This window comes from Onychomys torridus, chromosome 4 (genome assembly GCF_903995425.1).
Source record: "Onychomys torridus chromosome 4, mOncTor1.1, whole genome shotgun sequence".
NCBI classification, from domain to species: Eukaryota; Metazoa; Chordata; class Mammalia; order Rodentia; family Cricetidae; genus Onychomys; species Onychomys torridus.
In genome coordinates, this window is record NC_050446.1 from 84,472,245 (window position 1) to 84,491,400 (window position 19,156).

Here is a 19,156-nt window from a genome sequence, read left to right on the forward strand (position 1 = left end):
GAATTCTAGTTTGGGAATTACTTTTCTATACAAATTTTATAGCACACAATGTTCTTCCAGTGCTGTTAATGAAAAGTGAATCCTGTTCTCATTTCCGGTCCTTAGAAGGTGACTTTTTCTTCTCTAGAAATCTTCTTGATCTTCTGCTGAAACTTGGAATTCTGGGAATTTTATGATTATGTGATAATTATCAAAGACATGGAAAAAGACTATTCCAAAGGAGCAGAGGACAGGATAGAAGATGTAGCTCAGTAATCGAGCATTTGTGTAGCATGTATAAGTCTGTGGGTTTGATTGTCAGGCAATGAAAAAAAGGCATAGGGAGATGAAAAGTTAAGTAATGTGTAACCCCAGTTCATAAGAATAGTTCCTATCAGCATAGAAAGCCTACGTTATTTGCATGGAGCATGAGTAAGCTTGAAGACCACTGCCCAGTGGTGGATTTCAACTGTCTCACACAAAAGTCTGCATTGGCTCCACCTAATACGCAGAAAACTGTAGTTCAATGGAAAGAGTGGATCACTGATGGTCAGTTAGATATTAAAACAATGCTGTCCTGGAGGTGTTGAGAACTTAACACACATCAAGGGCTTTGCTTGTCAAATCCAAATTTCATGAAAATTATTTCACTTAAATTAGAGAATAAAAGGATTTGGATTTACAAAATTTTCAGAAGTGGACCTATGATGGGCTGGAGAGATGGCACAATCCTTAGGACCTGGGGTTAGAGTCTCAACACCCCCTGGCACCTCACAACCATCATTAGTGCCAGTTTTAGGAGATCTAATGCCCTCTTGTGGTCTCCATAGGCACCAGGCATGTAAATGACGCACAGACATTCATGCAGGCAAAACACCTATACATACATTTTTTTTTTTTTTTTTTTTTTTACAAATTAGAAATTGGACCCACAACACAACATAAATGCTTCATACTTCATTTACGAAAGATTTTGAATTGGTCAATTAAAAGCGTTAACTTTGTGGTGCATCGAATCATCTTCTCTCCCAGCCAATTACTTTGTTTGTCTCCCCTTCTGTAGAAACACTTGTGGGAAAGATTTGAATTCTGGGTTTTTAAAAGTAAAGCAATCTGGGATACTAAGGCTTTAAAAGACCCTCGGACATGGAAAGGCCGGCCGAGAGACGGTCAGTGTGCAAGTCCAAGGTCTGAGGCTGCCGTGGATCAAGCAGGGCCTGCAAATTAAGGACATGACTTCCCCGAGGCAGGTGACAAGTCGAGATATCGGTTCTTTCCGACCTCGGGTGGTTGGAAGTGGGCGAGCACAGACCACGGAACCCACATCCTCCCAGCTCTCGCGTTACTACCATCCTCACCCTTCCGGCTTCCGGCCCCGTCCACCGCGGCCTGTCTGTCGTCATTTCCTGTGGGTCTGCATCGCCGAAGAGAAGATGGCGGCGCTGGGGGAACCTGTCCGGCTGGAGAGGGGTGAGTGCGGCGGGTGTCGCGGCCGCGGTGGGTGGGGCTGGTGGGCACTGACTGAGCGCTTTGCCAGCCGGAGCCGAGACGAGGTGGCCGGGGCGCTGACACCCGGAGCGCCTCCCCGGCCTTCGTGCTGGGCGCTGCTCGCGGGAGGCGCTGGCCGCGTTTTGAAAGCTCGCCAGACCCCGCTGTTCCCACTGGGCGCAGCTCGGTTCTTACGACCTGCCCACGGCTGCAAACACGGGCATTCTCTGCGTGCGCACTGCAGAAGCGCCTTTCGGCTTCGTAAACCCACACTAAAAGCAAATGCCACACAACGCGGCTAGGGACTGTCTAGTAGCATCATTGCCCCTGTGCATGAACAGATGAGTGTGCCCCCTTGCCCCGTTCAGACACTTGGCAGACACAGGCACATTCCCGCATAAACTCCCTCGCCCCCATTTGAACACAGGCTGCTTCATTGCTTTGACCACAACCTCCTGGTATTAGCTTTTGCACTCCTGCCAGTCACGGAGAGGATCCTTTAAAAACAATCCACCTTACGAAGGAGATTACGTAACTAGGTGGAGTTGGTTGTAAATCACTTGTAAGTGCGATGCAAACCAGGCTGGTTGATTGCTTCTTAGAGCAGTAAAGAAATATAAAACCTATTGTGGAAATACTCTCCCAGTGGCCAGTTGCAGATTTCCAGCATTGTACTCAGCCCTGCTCAAATCGTTAGATTTCAAACTGGGGCGAGCTTTTTACAGTTGGAAGGCATAGTAGTCAAAAAGTACTTGTTAAGCATTTTGAGTACTGTGGGCAAAGAAAGTGTGAATGGAGTTTGACACTACTTTGCATGTATTAGTTTTCGCAATTGCAGTCTCAGTATTGTCCAAGAAGGAAATAATTTTAAGGTTGGTGCACTTTCCTCAGACTTGTTTCTCTCCAGCCTATCAGAGCTTTAATTAAAGTGCCATTTTTGACAAAGGGTAGCTTGGGAAAGACTAGGGTAGGCTTACAGCTGTGACATTTTCTTCTTGAGCATGTCAGTGTGTCTTGTATGTGGAACAAATCTGTTGGTGTTAACCAGAATAATTGGAGGTTTATGACAAGTTATTTAAATGAAGTACAAAGTGTGGATGGACCCTTGTCCTCTAGCATTTGCTTTTTGCTGTTACAAAGTTTTCAGTTATGCAGTAGAAAGCTCGAAATAATTGGTGGGGATGAAGTACTAGTTGGTTGTTACCAGTTAACAGGATCATCAAGTCTGATTCTGCTTGAGGATTCGGACAGACCTAATAGATACTCTCACAGTTCACAGTAAAATAGCAGCGCATATGACCAAGTTCCTGTTTGTCTTTAACTCATCAAAATATAATTCAACAGAGCACAAGCTTAGTGAGCATATATTTGGTACAGTTCAGGTTTAATGGAGTTTTTAGCTTGTTTCCAAGTGTTGATTAGCTGGACTCCCTTCTCTCTCCTCTCTTCATTCCCTTTCCTTCTCTTCACCGCGTTGGGTACTGAGTTGAGGGCATTGTACATGTTAGGTGAGCATTCTACCATGGAGCTACTTCGGGGGACCTATTTATAGGATTTTTAGTGTGGATAATAAATTGTAATTTTGTAAATCAACAACTCCTGAAACAACATTTACTAGCCCTCCCGGAGATGGGAAATCAGAGCATGGTGGTCTGTTTGATTAAAAACACTTTAACCTTTAATTAACTAAAACTGAATCAATTTTTTGCTTCTCTATTAAGTTTATTTGGACTTTTTCATCTGCACATGGAAAGAAAAGTCCTAACTCTATTAAGTAAATATCTGGTTCTTTAGAGTAGCATGAAATCAAAACTTTCCTCCACTTAAGTCAAAAGTATTAGTGATTAGAATATATAAAATAGTAGATAGTCTAGTCTTTGGAGGTAAATGAACGCAAATTTTTCTGGAATTTTGATTAATTAGTGGTAGTAATACACTGAACCTTGGGTTCAGAAAAAACGTTAGGAGAAAAAAAAAAATCAGACCAGAGGTCATGATTAATAGTGTTATAGTGTGAATCTTCATTTTTCTAAAGTTCTTTGTTCATAAAACACATTTGTAAATTTCCCAGTCACAGTAACCTAGTATGTGTGTGTATGTGTGTGTGTGTGTGATTCTGTATTTTTTTTTTCTTTTTAAGTTGTATGTGTTGGATGGTGGTACAGGCCAGACCAGCATGTCAGTTCCCTGAAACTGGAGTTTTAGATAATTGTGAAATGCCCAAGTAGATGCTGGGAATCAGAAAGTGCACTTAACTGCTGAACCATCTCTCTAGCCCCTAATCCCTTAATATTTCTTAAGACTAGTCCATACGAGTGTAGCATGTCTGTGCTTGTGAGGCTTTTTATTTCCTTTTCTATTTTCCATGTGAGGTACTATTACTGCTGTTTTACAGTGAAAGATTGCAAAACAGGCTGGGGACTTACCCAGGGTTACACAGAAGCATCAAGACCAGGTTGATAAAGTTATTTTTTTTTCTTTCTGGTTTGTAAACTATATTTGGACATACCTGAATTAAAACAGTGTTAGTAGTCCTCACAGCTAATTGCATTTCTGTGTGTCATTGAACAGTGTGTATGTACATATGTATCATGTTTTCCTTCTGGAAGTAATAGTGATGTCACTAGCATATGGTCCCTTGTACTGGTTGGCTGCTTTGCTTACCAATGAGATGATAGGTAAACTTTTATTGACTAAATAATGCATGATAACAGTTAGCTTTCTTGAGTAAAGATTTTTCTTCTCTGTATATTTTTTATCTTTGGGGGAATTGGGGTTTTCTTTTTGGTTGTTTGTTTTGCTTTTGAGGCAGTATTGAAACCCAGGCTGCCCTTTAACAGGTGATCATCCTGCCTCAGCCTCTAGAGTGAAGAGTGTTCGTATTGGGTACCACACCTGGCTAGCCTTTGGATTAATTAGCTGCTACAAAGTTCTAGAGGAATGAGAATCCTTAGCAGGAATTAATACTTGTGTTTTGTTTCCCTGTAGATATCTGCAGAGCAATTGAGTTATTGGAAAAACTACAGAGGAGTGGAGAGGTGCCGCCTCAGAAACTTCAGGCTTTGCAAAGAGTCCTTCAGAGTGAGTTCTGCAATGCTGTGAGGGAGGTAAGTTACCATGGTTGAGGTAATTAGCTACAGAAATACACTGAAATCTGGATTCAGAAACACGGTAGAAAATAATCTAGAGCTGGACATGGTGGCTCATGCCTGTAATCCTAATACTTGGGAGAGTGAGGCAGGAGAATTCCAGTGAGGTACAAGCCAGCTTGGCCTATACAGTGAGTTACAGACCACCATGCCTGAAAAAGAAAGGAGAGATGTGCGGCAGGGAAGAAAACATTAGAACTGGTCTTGTCTGATTTTTTTGGAATTTTTAGCTGGGCATATAGCTCAGTGGTAGAACTGAGTGGTAGGTTTTGTATATGCCTAACGTGTTTGAAATTCTGAATTCAGCCCCCAGTACCACCACCGTAAAAGAAAACAAGATTCCTTTGAAATTTCAAATAGAAAAACATTTACATTTTACAAAAATGTCTTTGGGAAATTTTAACATATTTGTTAACTTCTCAGAGAACTTAAACATAGCTATATTCCAGAACTTAAATATGAAAACGTTGTGTTTTACAGGTATATGAACATGTTTATGAAACTGTGGACATTAGTAGCAGCCCTGAAGTGAGAGCTAATGCAACTGCAAAGGTAAACGTTCTCATTTATCAAAAGTGGGGCTCCAAAACAGAACAGGGGCTCAGTGGGTACGTGCTTATTATACAAGCCATAGGACCTGAGTACAGATCCTCACCTCCCAAGGAAATGCCAGCATAACTGTGTCTATAACACCAGTGCTGGAGGAGTAAAGAGATGGATATCCTGAGGGCTCACTGGCCAGTGAGTCAACACACATATGTTCACACAGAGACACACGAGTGTCTGTATATACATGTGTATGTGTATGTATATACATATCCACATATATATGTGTGTGGATATATAAAGTTCAGAAGTCATAAATTGAAGATTTAACAGTTACTAGATACATAGTAAGCTTTGAAAACTAGCATATATTTCAAACTATACTATACTTCTCAGGTAATAAGAAATAGGAGTGTTTTATTGGTTTGTAAGATTTTTGTGATACTGTTTAGATAGTACACAGAGAATACAATAATACACATATCATGTCTCATATAATTGTATTCAGTACATTATATAGATTTGTGATTATAACATTAATTTCATAATTGATGAGGGTAACTTTCTTGTTGATGAGGAAGCATCAAAGTTAGGCTACCTTCTTTACACCACACAGCAATAAGTGAATGATAATCCTAGGGACCCTAGGGTAAGCCTTCACATTGCCCTTGGATTTTCCCTTGACTTTGGCCCTGTACATATTGAACAGTGTCAGTCCTAGGCCACCTCCTTGGGGCTGTAGATGGCATGTTTGTGTGTGTGTATGTGTTTTATAATGATGTTGTTATCCTCAAATAACTCAGACATTGAGCTAGATGTGTATCATGTGCATTTAGAATACCTTAGCATATACTACAAGCTCAGGCTATTTTTTTTTTTATGGTTTACAAAGGGAAGTACTGGAGTCTTCCCTTTGTAATACAAGTACTTAAAGGTGTAGATTTCCTTTGTCAAAGTCACTAGATCCATAGAAACTTGGGTTTTGGGGAGGTGTGTGGGTATAGTTCAGTTTTTAGAGTGTCTGCTTAGCACACATAAGCAAGCATCTATCTATCCTTAGTACCACATAAAACTAGGTGTGGTGGTATATGTCTGTAGCCCTATCATTTGAGAGGTAGAGGCAGGAGGAGCAGAAATTTAAAGTTAATATTGGCTCTCTAACATGTTTGGAGATAGCCTGGGCTAAATAAGACCCTGTCTCAGAAAAGAAAGAAACATTTTTTGCAAGTTTTGTCAGCATACTTGCGATCCTAGCACTTCAGACTGAGGCATGAAGAGGAAGAGTTCAAAGCTAGCCTGTTCTATAAACTTCATTGCTTTCACCTCCAGACACCACCCCCAGAAGAACTTGGTTACCTCTGACGTGTGTAGCCCTCAGAATTTGGAGAGCTTGTGAGCCTTAGTTCTGTTTATAAAATGGGCTCTTTTAGTGCCTCAGACATGGTAGTTGGTATTCAGTAAGTCTCAACCACTTCCCCTCCTTCCTTCTCATTTCTGTTTTTCCATTCAGTATCCATAATGAAAATGGTGCCTTGGAAAGGGAAAGGAAACAGACTGTAAATCTGTGTTAGAATATAGTTATAATATCTCTTCTGTATCGTTTTCTTTTTAGTTAAAGCTAGATTTTTTTTTTTTTAACTAAAGCAACAAAAAGTATTCATACAGGTTATATGCATCTTTCCTTTCTGAATATTGAATTTCTTTATATAAGGATACATTTATGTAGGAAGGTTGTGTCTGGCTCAGGGGCCCCTAAAGGAACCAGTCTCTATGCTCTGAAGCTCAGGGCTGTTGGCATACTCAAGGAAGACTTCCCCTCTTATTATCTACACATCTGTCTCCTTGCCAAGCCTTCCTGACCAGCCCTGGGCACATGTAGCAGCATACTTCTGAGGTCTGGAGGAGCTAGTAGTGATCTGAAGTTTACTTCCTACATAATCTCTGAGTATTTATTATTTTTAGTTACCTCGTACAGACTTGTTTGATGGCTTACAGTGACGTTGTGGAAGCTCAAAAATGACACGCTTGTGGTTCAAAAGTGGCTTTTGTAGGGTAGAGATGTAGAACAATGCACGTGCTTGGCATTTAAACCCCAGCCCCTCAAAATTAAGTTATGTTCTTAGATGTGTGCAATTCTCTTGCAGGCTACTGTTGCTGCATTTGCTGCCAGTGAAGGACACTCCCATCCCCGAGTTGTTGAGCTACCCAAAACAGAAGAGGGCCTTGGATTCAATATCATGGGAGGCAAAGAACAAAACTCTCCAATCTATATCTCACGGATAATTCCAGGTGGAATTGCTGACAGACATGGGGGCCTCAAACGAGGAGATCAGCTGCTTTCTGTTAATGGAGTGGTAAAGATAAATCTATTTATGTTTGCTATTTGAAGTGTTTTAGCCACTTGGGAGTGGACTGGAGCAATCGAATCAAGATAAAAGGGGGAAAACTTCTGAGACTGAGTTTTAAAATCCCTTGGGAGAAGCCCAGGTGGTACTGCTTGGTACAGTGTTGTGTGGTTGTCTTGATTTGCTGGTGGTAGTGGAGGTTGTTGTTGGGCTGAACACTAAACTCAGAATACCAGGCAGTCGCTTGGCCACTGATGGTCATAGAGCACTCCGGTGTAAGTCAGCAGTGCTTTGGAGGAGCTAAAGCTGTGTATGAATTAGAGGTAAACCCACATTTCACTTGTGTAGAATGGCAGTTACTTGATTTACTGCTGACCTAGTGCAATAATATGGTGTGTAAATTCCTAGAGTGTGCACAAATGTGTCTCATAGGATTTCACATTGATTAAAATGATAGAATGAGATAAGTATTTTATAGTGCTCTAATGATGTAACATTTAAAATTTTTACTTAATTGTGTTTTAAACACTTTTACAGGTTGGATTACTTGTGAACTAATTTCCTTGTTAATTGTTTTTGTGTGTGTGCGTTTTTTCAGAGTGTCGAAGGAGAACATCATGAGAAAGCTGTAGAGCTACTGAAAGCAGCCCAAGGGAAGGTTAAACTAGTTGTACGGTATACGCCAAAAGTCTTGGAAGAAATGGAATCACGCTTTGAAAAAATGAGATCGGCAAAACGCAGACAACAGACCTAATCATTTAAAAACTTTATGTTACTCTTTGCTTTTAGCTAGAAAAGTTTTACTTGTGACCTACTGATGGCCTCAGTGCCAGTGATTGTAAAACACTAGAAACTTCCGTGAAATCTTCTTGCCATTTTATAAATGCCTATTTTAGCATCACTTATGGTTGTAGAGAAGCATACACTTTTTTTCTCACGAGAAAAAGTAAAAGGTGATGAGGGCAGTTCTGTCCTGCTGTTTTTACAGGCCTTTTTCAAATGCAGATTTTGTCACAAAGTTGTTATAGATTTTTAAAAATGCTTTTTTAATATTAAAGTGTACTTTTACATTCTTAATCTTTTTTTAAGAAGAGGTTTTTTTTCATTTGGCAACTTATTTACAAATAACAGTTCTCCAATACTTCCTTTTGATTACTGCAATTTCTTTGTGAAATTTCTTTTCAGTTTTCCAAGAAATTAACCCTGGCAGTCTAGCCTTCAGCAGTTTATCACACTGAGTGTTGGCATTGCTGCTGCATTTTGTACTTAGAACATACATAAAATATGTGTAATCAGTGGTAAATCATAGCTATCGTGGAACCTTTTTATTTTTATTTAAACAATGTATAATGTATTCATTTATACTGATTTGTAAAAGTCAATTTTTAAACACTGAAGCAATCATTGCTAAACTATGTATTCTTTCATAATATTTAAGCAGTGAGGTGAGAGGATGTAATTTGATTATTAGCATTACTGATTAATCCCTTATTTATATTAACAGTATGTCATAAATTATAAATGCAAACAAGCTCAGATTTTGACTTTTCAAATTTTTTATGCTATTCATTTGTATTTAAATGCATTTCTCATTTTTCGGTTCTTCATGCCTAGAGATGAGTCAGTTTGTGTTGAGAAAAATGGAAACAAGACGAAGTAATAACTTCAAGGGTGGAGCCTGAAGAGCCCAACATAATTACTGTCCCAGCTTCAGTACCAATTCGAGACAGAAAAGGGAGGCAGGGTTTGTAAAGATAACAGAAACAGGCAGCTTCGTAAGCCTCACAGTGAGTGGGGTTCAGAATGCTTCATGTCTTGATTCGAATAGTGATGGGAGTTTGAACAATGCTTTTTACCATTTGTCCACTGGATGTCACCATTTTACTAAAAGGCAGCTATCGAAGTGTGATTGTCTTGTAAAAGCTGAAATCGAAGGTGATTCACTTTCGGTCACAGATTATAGGAACATTTGTGGAGGGTTTAAGTGATGATGTTAAGAAACTGATGGGTTGAAATGCAGGAATTTATCATAATCATAACTTTATTACCTTTATTTTTTTAAAAACGGGCATTCTGTAACGTTCCTTCAGGAAGAATGGAAGTGTGTGCTATTTTTGCATGTTGTGAGCACTCTCGGTCTTACAGGACATCTGCAGTTTTCAGTGATTTTTTTTTTTTTTTTCAGAGTAAAAGTCAATCAGCATTGTTATTTATCAGTTAGGAATTGAACACTGGATTGTGCATGGTTGAATGTCACTACAAAATGTGCTTGATATTGATAGGATCATGTTGAATTGTGTATTTTCAAAATTAGCTGATGTGTTTTTAAAATGTTGAGACCAAAGTAGTATAGAAGAGTATGACATATTTTAATTTAACTGTAAGATTATTAGAGGTATTTGTCATAAAACTCTGTATTAGTTAGTGCATACAGAGCAGTAATGTTACTGTTGTGGTCGTATTCCTACATCACAGGGCAGTAGCCCAGGGAACCTTGTCTGAGCCTAGCTGCTGTGGCTGCAGTTGCTCCTGAGGATGCATCAGCGCCCCCTATAATTACAGCTTCCTGGTTCATGTTTCAGCCATTGCAGACTTTCGGCCAAGTTACTTTTTTTTTCCTCTTTTTTCAGTTTATTGAGTAAGCTTTTTCTTCTGCAGTAATTCACAATCTGTTCTTTGTGTGGGCTGATACCTATTTATATTCTTAAAATAAAAGTAACTTAAAGGAGCCAAATACATAGCTTTGCTTGGTACTATTGAGCATGAGTAGCAATAGCTTGATTTGATTTCATTGATGCAGTTCTCGTATCTCATCAGAATTTTAAATATTGACCATAGGAAAACTCAGTGGCAAATGTACAGTAGTCTTCTTACGTAATAAGGAAATGAAGGAACTTTAATAGATGGACGGTTTGTGAATAAAACTAGGCACACCGTAAATATATAATAGATGTTTGTTTCACTTGTAACTTAAATGCACATTTCCCTTTGCCCTAGTTTTCTCTCTTAAATATTTCAAAATGAGTTGACTTGGTGATTCTCAATCTTAGCTGCATGTTAGAATGCCCCACAGAGCTTAGCACTTACTGATACCTAGGTCCCTTCCAATAACAACTAAGTCAAAATCATTTCTGTATTGGTTAACAATTTTATATAATGTGTTTTGACCAAGTCTACCCCCTGTTGTCCTTAGAAGCTCATTCTGTGTAGTTCTGATGGACACCCAGGATTGAAAATCACCGGCTCATGGAATTTCCAATTATACTGGACTCTGGAAGGACATTTAATCTGAAGCTACTTAATGATTGATTGTATTTCTTAGTACCTCTTTATGGACTTAAAAGGTATTTGGCTTTCCTTATTTACAAAATAATTACAATTTAACTTTTTTAGGGGGTAGGGAGCAGGGTTTCTACATAGCCCTGGCTGTCCTGGAATTCACTATGTAAACTAGGCTGGCCTCCTTTTTTTCTTTTTACAAAAATAAAAACTACCAACAATTCAGTAGTAAAATTCTGGGTTTTCTCTTTCTGCCCCCTTTACCTTTAAAAAAATTTTTTTAAGTTTTTTGAAAGAGTATGTTTAAAATTTTCAGATGTGAGAGCACTGTGAGGAAGGATTCTGTGCTGTCCACATATGGCTCCTTCACCTGTCACTTACCCTACATTGTTATATCCTTGTTCTTGATATTTTCATCTTTAAGATCATTTTCCTGGTGTAAAATCTTAAGGTATTTGCTCAAGTGCTTGGTTTACAGTTAAAATGAATAGAATTTAATAGAAGATATGGTATGGCTTACCTGGAAAGCATTGCCAGCATGACTTGGTATAGACGTAAAAAAATACATGTGATTATAATGTGGAATGATCATTGACATAAGGACTCTAGTGATTGTACCTCCTGAATAAATGTCTGTGTGTACAGTTCTTTTCTCTTCTGGCAACAGTCTCATTTTGTAGCTTTTAATTGTCCAAAATTTATGAGTAATGTCTCTTCAAAGGTTGTTGAAGTGGTAATAGTTACATAATGGGCGAACATCACTTGATTATTAATTTTCAAGAACTTTTAAACTAATTTGTAACTAGATATGGTTTTTAAAAGTATTGGCAAAGATTTGATACACTTGTACTCTTTAGTTTGAGAAAATAATTTGGAATGTGAAACAGTACTTTTCCAATAGATGAATCATTTAGCAATTAAATTCTGGTTCTAAGGTTTATTTAAAATATATTTGTATGAGTCATGCTTGTCCTTTGCATTTGAAAAAACTGATACAACCTCAAATAGATGTGATTCTGAACGCTGTGTATACAATAACCTTTACATAGAGTAAAAGCAAAATCCGTGGTGGTTCCTGAAATAAAACTTCAGATTTCTGTATTTTGTTTGCCTTTCATAAAATATAACTAAACAGAAGTTTCTCTCCCATTATTTTAGGAGTTGGTGTGATGTGATTGATCGTATAGTCTGATACCCAGCTACTCTCTTTAAAGCCTATTTTGCCTCTGTACTATGAACTGTAGACAAGGTATTTTTCTGTGCTGTTAAAATGCCCTGCAGAGCTTTGCCTCATCTGTCATCTGTAATCAATGTCTTTGCTATCTCGTTGTCTGCGAAGCTCTTTGAAGGGTGCCTACAAGTACTAGTTGTGTATTCCCTATATTTTAAGTAGCTCTAGGGTTCTGCTGGCAAAAGGAAGTCGTTGGGGCAATAAGATGGCTCAGCAAGTGAAGATAAATGCCACCAGATTTGATAACCTGAATTCAAGCCCAGGGCTTGAGAGAACCACTCTTGTAAGTTGTACTGTGACCTATGTGCATGGGCAAATACACATACAACATGAGGGTTTTTAAGTAAATTGGCAAATTTTAAAATTAGTATTATTTTGTGGAGTATGTCAGAATGAAAATTGTTTTAAAAAAAGTTCAGTTATAATATTTATTAAATGGTAAGGCAATTTTGTAAGGAGAGAACTAGCTCAGGCTTTATAGACAATGGGTTGCATGGGTAATAAAGACATGAGGTAGGGGATAGCAGGGTAATAGCTCAGAGATAGAATGCCTAACTACTTGAGGCCTGGGACTTGAACTCCAGACACCCATCCCACAAAAATTTTCTTTGAAAATAAATATTACCAGGGTGCAACAAATCATCTGTGAGGCCTGTGGAAGAAATGTAATCTGAAAACATGAAAATTTCATTTCTGGCTGTTTTTTCTGGAAGCCTAGGGTTTAGATGTGACCTGTGACCTGACTTTTAACTTCATGTTGTGCAATGTAATGGGCTCTCTTGCATCCTTTCAGAAGAAGCTGTGGAATCCTAATTCCCGACCTTAGAAGGAGATAGGTCTTTCCACAAGTAACCAGGTGAAAGTGGGAGGTAATTCAAGGAGCCCAATTCCTTTTCGGGGAGATTTGAGCACAGGCACCACACCACACAAAGATAAGGCAGGGCTCAGGGAGCTTTTACATGTTGCAAACGTAGAAATTTGCCATTAGACCCACACCAGAAGCCGGGAGAGTTGTATATGTAGACGCCCCTCAGCGTGTAGAAGCAGCCAGCCCTGATCTTGGACTCAGTCATTCACCTCACCAGTTTATAATACTTTGTTTCTGCAGCACTTCTATTCATGAGAGAATCCACGTTGTGGTGGCATCATTACCACAATCCAGCACTGAACCAGAACTTGATGTGGCTTATATGTGCAATAAAAATTTCAGTAGAAATCTTGAGTAAGCAATTGAGATTCCTGATATTTGAGAGCTAGGGGCTTGCTGAGTCTAATTTTCTGTGGCGGAGATGCCTTTGTATACACTTTGCAGCTATGTATGGAGCTTTTCCTCCAAGTGGCTCCCCGGGCCCTTCCATTCCACAGAGCATAGCTTCCCTTATTGTAGTCTATTGTTAGCATGGCTTAATGTTTCTCAGTTAAAGGTCTAGAGTTGGTGTCTTGAGTTTGAGAGATGTTGCTCAAATCTTATATTGGTCTTAGAATAAAAAGCCCAGAGCCTGATAATTGGAGTAAATGCTGAAAGAACAGAGAGACAAAGGAACAAGACACAGCCACCTCTCCTTACCTCACCAACTCCTCAGCCTGAAAAAGTGTCTAGTTCCTGTCTCCTCACACCTTACATACCTTCTCCACCAGCCATCACTTCCTGAGATTAAAGACAGACATGTGTGCTTCCCAAACAAAGGCATGAGATCTCAAGTGCTGGAATTAAAAGGCGTGTGGCTCCCAAGTAATGGGATTAAAAGTGTGTGCCAACACTGCCTGGCTCTGTTTCTCTCCCAGACTGAGTCAATCTCATGCAGTCCAGGGTGGCTTTGAACTCACAGAGATCCAGACTGATCTCTGCCTCCCGAGTGCTAGGGTTAAAGGTGTGTGCCACCACTGCCTGGCGTCTATGTTTAATCTAGCAGCTTGTTCTGTTAACTGATCTTCAGGCAAAGCTCATAAGAGTACACAAGATGTCACCACAGAGAGGTTACTGTAGCAGCCCTTTCTCTAGGTGGAATGAGAATTTGTCTTTGGCCAGAGGTGTTTCGTTTGATCCATCTACCGGATGAAAACCATCAATTCAACCAGAACTACATTGCAGCCTCCTTAAAGTCTCTATTATGCTGAGGGCAAAGTCCAGGTGTCTTAATGTGACCTAAGGAATTCTGCATAATCTATTCCCTAGTTCCTCTCACATCTGCAGTTCCCCTGACCTACTCCTGCTAACCACACCACATTTGAAGTGGGTTGTTTGTTTTGAAGTAAGGTCTTACACTGCAGCCCAAGTGGACCTCGTTCATAGGAAGAGATTTCTGCATGAACCACCACACCTGGCTATAGTTCGCATTCTGCTAAAGGGTAGGCAGGCCTACATATACTTTAAGCTTGAGAAAGAAATGGCCTTCACAATTAGCTAGCTTCTGTGGACCAGAGCCCATGGACTGTAACCACCAAGCAGGGAGGGAGTGGTCACCCGCAGAAGGAACTCTGCAGGGACCACTAAGGTGGAGGTAAAATCCAGCAGCTAGGCAAATGAACACAAATTTGGGGGCATTTGGTTTGAATAAACAATTAAGTGTCTAGAGACAAAATAGACGTTTTTCTTTCTGCAGAGTTAATTGAATCTTGTATATATTATGCAAATATTCTAGCACTGAACTGAGTCCCCAGTACAATACATTTTCAAGCCCTTGTTGTAAACACTGGTAGACGTAGAACTTTAAAATGCAAAGTGTCTGATTATGATGTTTTCCTTTGAATCTGATGAGGATACGGAGGCAGTAATACATGTTTTGTTTTTATGGTTGGTTGGTTTTTGTGAACTTGAGATCTTCTATCTCCCAAGTGCTGGGAGTAGATGCATGCAGAACCATGCATGCATGCAATTTTTGCACGCAATTGAAAATACAACTATTTACAGGGGAAAAGGCTATTACTGCTTTTAAAAAAATCCTGTCATCCAAACATTAGGCCTGCTTGGGCCCTTGCAATTTCTAGTTTTAGCATTTTGGAAATGTAGACAGAATAACGGAAACCCTCATCCATTTCTTTTTGCCTGTTTTTAATGAGCATGTATGGTGTGATTCTTGCATGCTATACCAGCTGCTTTATTTTATCACTTTAAAATCCATGATGCTTGTAGATGGTCTAAATAAGGAAACTGAGGTATAGAAAGATCAAAGTTACCACTGGTAGAGTCTTCTCTCAAGTGGAATATTAGCATTTGTAACTTCTGCAGCTATACCTCCTACCAGTGTTGGTAACACTTATAAACATATCTTAGAAGAAATGATTCAGAAAAATTCTTTCCAAATAGAATCAATCTGGTGTGGTGTATATGTTCTGTAAATAGGGAGCTAGTCACCAACTTATTCAAAATTTAGGGATGATCATCTCTTATTTTACCACAAGGTGGCAGCAAAGCGCCATTGTTTCTATTTTAGAAGTTAGTTCTTACAAACTTAGGAAATTTGTGTTTGGAAATGTACTAAAATTGAAAATGATTTTTTTTTTTTTTTTTAAGATTGGAGCTTTTCAAATGTAGACAAAGAACTATTCCTAGTAATACCCTAAAAGTAAGCAAACCTGTAGGAAATTTCAGTGGAGGTGAATATCTAGTCTTGGTGAGGTATATATAGTAATGGTTTTATAACTGTGAACAACATTAATTGAAAGACAATTATCTTTGGCTTTGAGGCTTTTTAGCTGACTTTACTCAAGCTCCATGAAGATGGGAAAAATAATTTCACAGTGGGCACAGCAACTTCCTTTAAATAAGCCAAGAGCCATCTGAATGGTTAGGATTAACTTGCTTGTACGACACTAAATTTGTCTAACATCTTTTATTTCCTATGAAAATTAGAGATAAAAGTTAAAGCAATTATAGAGTAGGAAGAACAGTTGACATGGACATTAATTCTACTTTTTTTTTTTTTTTCTGTTTCAAAAGCTTTATTTTTTTCCTTGGTCCATGATTTGGGAGGGGCTCCGGAGTGGTCACAAAGCTGCCTAGCGGCTCCAGAGCCTCAGGTGAAGGTCCTGAGGCTGGCTGGTGCAGAGCGGAGAGAGCCTCTGAAAGGTGAGGCCTCCCGGTCATGCTTGAGAGTGAGCCCTCAAAGAGTACTCACCCAGTGGCTGTGGCCCAGCCACACTGTGGGAGCTGTGCTGGTTTGAGTTCCATAGTTACCCTCTGGAGATGATTTCCCACTGTGGTGTAAGGGATTTTGTTTGTTTTTTAAATGAGGCTCTCACTGTGTTGTCCCAGTCTTGAATTTGTGGGCTAAAAAAAAAAAAACGATACCTCTGTGTCAGTGTCCAGAGTGGCTTACCACAGGTTCTTTCCACCAAGGCTAATCCTAGCTACTGTAGCCTTTGTTCTGTGGTGCTGAGGGTCAAACCAAAGAAGGTGCTCTACTACTAAGGTGTAGACCCAGGGCCTGAAATGAGGGGTTTTAAGCTATGATCTTCCCTGTCTCATCCACTGTTCCTAAGGATCTTGAAAGCCTTAAGAAGAAAGTGTTGGGTCAGCATAAAACAGAACAGTCTAGCCATCAGAATTACTCAAAAGTTGGACTCTCCTATCTGTGCATGTATGAATGTTAACTCTAAAGTTATGTCCAGGAATCAGTGAGAAGCTGTTAGGTTCCCAAGCCTTAGGAAAAGGATTGAAATAGGATTACAGTCTTTTATACCCCTGAGTTCCTAAACTCCACAAATAAAATTAAATTGCAAGCTGTTTGACTGAATAGAGGGACTTCATGTCACACCTTAAATCTCGAGATGGCCCAGAAAATGCTCTTGACTCTGGGAATCATCCTTCTAGAAACGTGTGGTGGAATCCTTCCCAATGTTGCTCCCTGCACTGACCTCGGACATTGGCTGGGGTCAGCGAAGAGAGGAAGGCAGACCTGTCCCTGGGTGACCTGGGGATCCTCTGATAAAGGGTTTTGTCCTGGGACACTCTGATGTCCTTGCTTAACTTTTACAGGGCTGCACTGTACTCCAAAACTTGACGTTCCTTACTCAGTCTTTTTCACTCTGTCTCTTCCTTGCCTAGAGCCAGGCCTCAGTGCGAAGACTTGGCCTGCCCTCCCACTTGATCCCCCAGAACCTCGAGTTGTTTCTCTTAATTACTGTTTCACACAATAATTAACCTGTGTTGGGGTCTGTGTCTCCAAAGAGCTCTACTTGCACGATTCTCCAGCAGAAGGTCATACATTTGGGCTTGAGATTACTCGGAATCAGAAATTTTTAAACACTGACAATCCGGGGTGCATCTCAGATCTGCTCTAACCAAAACAATAGGAGTAGTTCTCTGTGAGTTCTATTTTCAGACTCTTCCAGGGGGATTTCTGTGGAGGCCGCCCTGTATCAATCAAAACTCTTCAGTCTTTGGAACACATCACGAGGAGTAGATACATAGTAGGTCCTCCTTAAAGAATCTAATCAGAGAGGTGGATCAGAAGGTAAAGGTAACTTCTTGCCTAACACCTTGGCCTAAGTTTGATCCCAGAGACTCGCCTGGTCTACAAAGAATCTGGTCAGCTGCCCTTAGATTTATACTCTACACTCTACATAATAGCATATGCATGCCCATGTACACACACACACACACACACACACACACACACACACACACACACAAGCTTTTTTTAAGGATTCTGAGAATATTCAATAAATAATGTGCGTTGTTTCAAGCTAAAAGGAGTGAAGAAGCAAAGCTGCTATAGTGTTTCCTTGTCCCCTCAACGCCTCCCATGTTCCTGTTTCATGTGAATTTTAGCTTTCTCAATTGTTCTTCAAAGTGACTTTATGTGGCTTAATAATAGGCATGAGCTGTGGGGTGGCAGGGCCAACAGGTAGGGAAAATTGTAACATTGGCCAAAAAGGGAATGGTCAGGGTCAGCCCTGGTCCAGAGACACTGATAAAACACAAACACATGTGGTGCTATTGTGTTCCCCACAATATTGTGCACCCTAATAAACTTATCTGGGGTCAGAGAACAGAGCCACTAGATACAGTGCCACAAATGGTGGCTAGAAAATGGGAAGAGTAAGCCATACAGAAATTGGCAGTGGTGGTACACGCCTTTAATCCCAACACTTGGGAGGCAGAGCTAGCCAGATCTCTGAGTTCAAAGCCACTTTAGAAACTGCTAAGCATGGTGACCCACGCCTTTAATCCCAGAAACCCAACCTTTAATCCCGGGAGTGGGGGCAGAAAGAGAAAGGTATATAAGGTGTGAGGACCAGGAACTAAGTGAGTAAAGCATGTAGTTAGTTTTAAGCATTTGGTTGGTTAAGCGTTCAGGCTTTGGAGCAACACAGTTCAGCTGAGATTCATGTGGAGGAGGACTCAGAAGCCTCCAGCCTGAGGAAACAGGATCACCTAAGGAACTAGCAAGGTGAGATAGCTGCGGCTTGTTCTGCTTCTCTGATCTGCCAGCATTCACCCCAATAACTGGCCTCAGGTTTGATTTTATTAATAAGACCTTTTAAAGATTCCTACTATAAACACATAAGTACTTTTCACTACAAATTAAAATTAAACTTAAAAATAAAAAGAGTTCTTAGAACTCTTTCTGAGGAACTGGGGCTGAAACTCTGCACATGCTGAGCCATGGCTCCCAAAAAATCCATCCTGAGACCATCCTGATATCCCGTAGCAGTGACTGCATCTTTGTAGTTTTTTTTTCGATTTTTGTTTGTTTGTTTGTTTGTGGGTGGGAAGGTTTGGTTTTGTTTTGCTTTACCATTTTCCAAGCTAATCAGAATACTAAATTTATAGTATTTATAGTGTGCTTCTTAAAAAAATTGCCTCAGGCTGTAGAGATGCCATGACAGTGAAAAGTTTGAGCTGCACTTGCAGAGAACCCGGGTTCAGCTCACAACAGCTGTAACTCCAGTTCCAGGGGCTCTTCTGGTTACCAAGGGAACCACGAAGGCAAAACATGCATACACATAAAATAAATAAATCTCTTTAGAAAATTTAAAAAAAATGAAAGCATTGCCTCCAGATGTTTTATTTCAAAAGTTATTTTAAAGACATCTTTCAAAATTAGGAAGATGATGACGATTATCATTGTTGTCACAGTGCTAAGGATCAGGGCTCAGACTTGCCCAGCAGGTACTCTACCTCTGAGCCACTC

At 39.9% G+C, this 19,156-nt stretch overlaps 1 protein-coding gene across 1 annotated transcript; it reads left to right on the forward strand.

The window, feature by feature from the left end:
* Window positions 1-1,383: 1,383 nt before the first annotated feature.
* Lin7c (lin-7 homolog C, crumbs cell polarity complex component) lies at window positions 1,384-11,887 on the forward strand. Its single transcript, XM_036183579.1, has 5 exons — window positions 1,384-1,449; window positions 4,456-4,574; window positions 5,097-5,168; window positions 7,307-7,516; window positions 8,106-11,887. Exons 1-5 carry the CDS (start codon window positions 1,413-1,415, stop codon window positions 8,259-8,261), a joined length of 594 nt encoding a protein of 197 aa, XP_036039472.1. The 5' UTR covers window positions 1,384-1,412; the 3' UTR covers window positions 8,262-11,887.
* Window positions 11,888-19,156: the final 7,269 nt, after the last annotated feature.